General features: G+C 39.6%; 1 protein-coding gene across 1 annotated transcript; it reads left to right on the top strand.

The window, feature by feature from the left end:
- The first annotated feature begins 1,371 nt into the window (after nucleotides 1–1,371).
- On the top strand, nucleotides 1,372–4,904 carry LOC113009273 (uncharacterized). The gene is made up of 3 exons (XM_026147479.1): nucleotides 1,372–1,428; nucleotides 1,641–3,360; nucleotides 3,457–4,904. The coding sequence occupies exons 2-3, from the start codon at nucleotides 1,733–1,735 to the stop codon at nucleotides 4,541–4,543; spliced, it is 2,715 nt and encodes a 904-aa protein (XP_026003264.1). The 5' UTR covers nucleotides 1,372–1,428; nucleotides 1,641–1,732; the 3' UTR covers nucleotides 4,544–4,904.
- The last annotated feature ends 563 nt before the right edge of the window (nucleotides 4,905–5,467 follow it).

Raw genomic sequence — 5,467 nt, 5'->3', positions numbered from 1 at the left:
CTCCAGGATACCTAGAGAGTTATTACTCTAGACCGAGTCGCAATATGATCTGGCTCCTTGGCTGCAAAACACAAGAACTGAAGGCTGCAACAAGACTTTTGTGCAGTACTGTAACCTAATGCTGAAGAAGAGAATAATACATCTAACCATTCATCATAATCAAATTGCTATCACTGGTTTTTGCACTCCTGGAGTACTTCAAAATATTAGCATATGAGTGAAAGGCCAAGCAGTTTCCAGGATCCACTTCTCACCCTTATATAACCTCTTAGATGCAAATGCCTTCGCGTGGCAGATAGTAGCCACTGTAAAGCGGCCATCACCTCTGACCCCTCTTCCTAAAGTTGCCCCATTTTCCCACTATTGATCCTTCAGATTCCTCTGACATTGAGAGTAAGTGTGACAATCCTCTTCCAGATAAAGGCATTTTAGGAGTTATTACCCATGGCTTACCCAGAGCTTATGTGTGAAACCTCTCCATACAGAGAGGGGCACTGAAATGGACCATTAAAGTTAACTATGCCGGGGTAGTGTGTGGTTCAAAGGTTGCACTCTTTCTCCTGGAGTATTCTGTTCAGTAGCTTTTAAGTCTTCTGATGCTACAGATAGAGGCACGTGAGGGTCAACTGGAAAAGGCAGACAATAAGGGAATTCAGCATGATGGGTAAGCAACTCTCATACATCAGTTGAGCAATGTCTTTGTTGTGCTGTCCTTAACTTTCATTGTTTTACTCTATTATCATATTTAATGTATTATTTTACTGTATTCATATTATCCCTTTATAATTTTGGGATTCTGCATTCTATGTGTATTTTATTAATTTATTTAATTTTTTAGTTTTTTCACCAAAAAGTTATTTAAATATGAAGATGTGTAAATTGTTATTATTTGATATCGGGGTTTTTTTAGAATGTGTTTGAAGCCAGAAAGAGGTCAGACCTGTTAAAAGGGAATGAAAATCAAAACCAAGTACATGTTATGGGACCTAAAATGTAGCACACATACACATGGTCATTTATTATATTGTATTACATACAGAAGCCATTCGTAACTTTCTAGGAAACTGGAGATTCATACAATCAGTTCATGTTTTTAAACCTGTTAAGGTTTAAAAGCTACTGGTCAAAAACAAATGTTTAGCACACTTTAAATATCTGTGGCTCAGGATAAATTTATCAGAAGGGGTGAATAAGGCTTGTACAAACAAGTGCTCAAACAGATTAGAAAAGTGCCATATAAATAAGTGACAGGCCATTTATTGATTCAACAGGTTTATAAATGTAACCAGATTTTATTTTTAACGCTGAGAATGTTCTTATGACTCTTGTCTGAAATTTGTTTTACTGATATTTGTCCCTCAACAGAGAAAATAGAAGTGCTGACACTCACACTTGTCCTGCTGTGCACTGTCTCTGGATTTTCACAGAGTACGTATTACATTCCAGTAAGTTAAAGCTAGAAAGTTTTTAGCAGTTTTGAGTTGACATTCTTTCAGTAAAGATAATCGTTTACAGACCTAAGCCCTGACATTCCCGTAAACACCTTTCATGTTAATTATGCTAGTTGTTGTAACGTGAAAGTGTAGCTTTTTAGTGCTTATTTAAATGTATGAACTTTCTGTCATTGCATTGTACAACAGGACTGACTTTCGCTCAGATAGACGGATGGAACAGCCATGACCAGTCTGACTTGAGAAATAAGGAGCTTAGCGATGTCTTTACATCTGCAGAGATGAGAAAAAATGGCGCCGAAAATATTACTGAGGAATCCACTCAAATGACAAAAACTGAGGAACAGAGGGGTGAAAGGAATACCTCAGAGAGGAACCCTACTAGAGAGCTTGTCGAGAAAGTAAAGACTGTGAAGGAAAGAAGGGGAGATGGACTGACTTCACAGATAGAAACAGAAATGGAGGAAAACACAGAGCGTGAAACGACCACAGCTGGCAGTATAGAAGGACTCTTTGTAAAGAAAAGTGATGAAGGGTACACCCCTGAGACATTTCTCACAAGTAGTCTTTTACAAGAAGGAACAAAAAGAGAGATCTACTCTGTACCAGACACAGCTGAATATGTAGATACAGATAAAGAGGTTGCATCGAAAATGAGAGAAAATGGACCGAGTTTGGACCCTGCCTCAAAGACAGAGACACACAATGAGAGCAGGAGACTGATACGTACTGGGGGAAAATGGAAAATAGATCATGATCATGATGCAGTGATACCAGAGGAAGCGAATCACAACAGGATAGATGTGAAAGTGAAGAGAAGTGATCAAATAGAGAGGCTAAAACAAAAAATGGTTGAAGAGGAGCAAGAAGGAGAGCTAGTTGCAGGGATCAGTCATCAGGAGAAGAGAAGAGCGGCACAAACTATAAAAGAAATAGGAGACAAGGAGAAGGGCGCAAAAAAGAGTGAGGACATAGCCCATGCAGTCTATAAGGAATTAATAGAAAAAGAAGATCAGGTATTAATTAACAACATTGCATCTCCTTTAAGTATATTTCCTGCTCAGGTAGAAAATGCCACAATTCAAATTATCATCCGTTCTCAAAATAAGCCTCCCGCTTCTCACATCTCCCCTTCACTTCCTGTCACACCCACACAAATTCCTCCAGACTCCTCTCACCCTCCCACCCTTTACACCACGGATAGTTTTCAGTCTCCTTCTGTCAATATTCACATTCCTAACTCAGTCAGTCACATCACAGACTTAACAGAGAGTCTGGGGGGCCATCTCAAGCAGAAAGAAATGGAAGTGAAGGCTGGCTCAGTTATAGAAGATGTAATGGCTAAAAATGTTTTGTTGAAACCAGCATGGAAAGAGGTACAAACACACAGAGCAGAGGACAAGGGGGAAATAAACAGAGTTGTGCAACCATATGAGGGGGAATTTATCTTGTTGGTCCAAACAGCAACAACACAACCCAATGAAGCAAAGTTTTTCACCAGAGAGCCAAACTCAACATCAAAAATAAATGCAGTTTTATCTGCTGAAGTGCCTCGGCTTGCACACAAATCAAACACGTCGCAGTCGATGGGAAAATACCGAAATGTTGAACTGATGGAGAATTACACCAAACTTACAGGGAAGCAAAATAAAGCATCTTCTCCGCAACTACAGCTGAACAAATCTTCAGCCAAACCACAGCTCGGAACTGCCAAAACACCTTCACCGAGGCCAGTGAAAAACAACAAGCAAAGCAAAAATAAGACCATCAAGAAGTCCAAGGAAAAGAGAAGGAAGAAGAACAATAAAACCCAAAAGCCACCAAAGAAGAAGAAAGAAATCTTACCACCAACGCAGTTTCCTTACTTTATGGACAACTATTGTCCAATCGAGTGTGCCTGCTATGGAAGGTAAGACAAAGGATACTAAAATGAGACTAAGATACCCTTTCAATATTCTTAATATTAAATCACTAATGATTCTTTAATTGTATGTGTTGTTTTTAGAGTGGTCCAGTGCTCAGACAAAGGTGTGGATACGGTTCCTTATGGTATCCCCTATAATTCCCGCTACATCCTCCTTATGAATAACTACATCAACAGCATCCAGCTGGACCTGCTAAATCAATATGACTCTATGGAGTTCCTTGTACTAAGCAACAATCGTCTCACAGATGGTTCAATTGAGGGAGCTTTTGAAGGGGTCCCAGCTCTGAAACGCCTCTACTTGGATAGGAATCTCTTACAAAGGGTGCCAGCAGACCTTCCAGCTTCTCTGGAGGAGCTTCGTCTGGACAACAACCGCCTGACCGTGATCTCGAAGGCAGCCTGGGCATGGTGCCCTGGCCTCTTGGTTCTGAGCCTCAGCAACAACAGCCTTGGGAATAATTCAGTTCCTAATGGCGTGCTCTCCCCTCTAGGGAACCTGCGCACTCTAAACCTGGATCACAACATGTTGATCTCAGTACCTCTGGGGTTACCATTGTCAATCAAAGAACTCTATCTTAAGGGTAACGTCCTTGAGAGTTTTGGCCGAGGAGCTTTCAACGGGAAATCAGGGTTGGTGGTGTTGGACCTGAGTGCAAACAGACTGATAAACAAAGGGCTAGATAGGGATTCCTTCCTCAATACAACGTTCTTGGAAAGCATCAACTTAGAGGGGAACAGACTAAAACAGGTGCCACAACACCTTCCTCTATCTGTTAAAACTCTAAATTTGGAAGGAAACTTCATATCTTCCATAAAGAAATCAGCTTTCAGAAGTTTGAAAAAGCTAGAGCACCTAGGCTTAGCATGGAATAAAATCTTTAAAGTGACAACAGGTGCATTCAGGATGCTGCCCGTACTGCACCAGTTAGACCTGAGTCACAACACACTGAAGCAGGTCCCCAGACAGTTACCTAAAGGTTTGCACTCAGTAGCACTCAAGCACAACAAGATTCGGTCAGTGCCTCGTGATGCTTTCTGCTGGGGCAATAAAACTCTCAGCGGACTTGTGAAAGTGCAGTTGGAGCACAATTTCATTGATATGGCAAATCTGGATGCACATGCCTTCAGATGCTTACGGGGCTTCCAGGTGGTGCACTTCTATTGAGCATCTGAAAAGTTTCATAGGCTTGGATTTTTTTATGCACACAATTGAAATAAAAGTTTATAGTACTGAATCCTGCTTTGAAAGTTTTATCCAAGACCTGTGGTGAATGCCACTATTACGAGAAACCAATGATGAAACTCAAAAACAATATTTATTGTGTGTGAAATTCAGTTTATTGTGTGTGACCCACCAAAGTCTCAGTGTCCGACTATTTTTATGACTCAGGCTGCTTTTCCCAAAAGCCCTTATATGGTAGGAAAACATCTGTTTGCGTGCAGCATGAGCAGCCTAAGGTACCTAGAACCAGAATTGTATGACTGCAAATCATCATGTTATTACTGACAGTTTTTATTTCTGGCAGTTTTTCCATGACCAACTAAAGCAAACATTATTATTTTATCCTACAGTAATTAGGTTGTTTTTTTTAAAAAAGCTGCTCTGTTTTATTAGGCTAAAAGTTAAATTAAGACTACTTATATGAAGGTAACTGAAGGGATGAAGGAATTAGAAATTTAAAATAAAAAAAAAAGAAAGAAAGAAAAGCAATTATGTTGAATGTATGTAAACTTGTTTAATTTAATTATTGGATCCAAATTTACTTTTCTTTTTAACATTGTCAGCATTGTTTTCATTTGTCCTAGTTTCTAGAATGTGGATATGTCAGATATGCTGACAGTGAGAGACTCTCTGTGGCCTATGGATTCATGTTTGTTTTGGGTAAAGTGTGAGCTCACTGATTGCAACCATCTATTCTTTCCTCTGTGTGTACCAACAATATGTTTTATGAGTCACTGAATAACAAAGATTCTACTGATTATATACCATTGTCGTGACACTCTATTCGGCTTTTCGTCTCCACTATAACATCTTACTTAACTAGATGTCTGTTTTCCTCAAATCTTCAACGAAAAAGTTTAATCATGT

This window comes from Astatotilapia calliptera, chromosome 17 (assembly GCF_900246225.1).
Source record: "Astatotilapia calliptera chromosome 17, fAstCal1.2, whole genome shotgun sequence".
In the NCBI taxonomy this organism is placed as follows: domain Eukaryota; kingdom Metazoa; phylum Chordata; class Actinopteri; order Cichliformes; family Cichlidae; genus Astatotilapia; species Astatotilapia calliptera.
The sequence above is the reverse complement of the archived record's forward strand: the minus strand, read 5'-3'. Positions and strand labels throughout refer to the sequence as shown.

What these genes read in the sequence shown, in the direction of transcription:
- LOC113009273 (XM_026147479.1), top strand. Translation starts at nt 1,733, where the DNA reads ATGAGAAAAAATGGCGCCGAAAATATTACTGAGGAATCCACTCAAATG. An exon ending in GAGTGTGCCTGCTATGGAAG is followed by an intron (nt 3,361 to 3,456) that starts GTAAGACAAAGG and finishes TGTTGTTTTTAG; the next exon opens with AGTGGTCCAGTGCTCAGACA.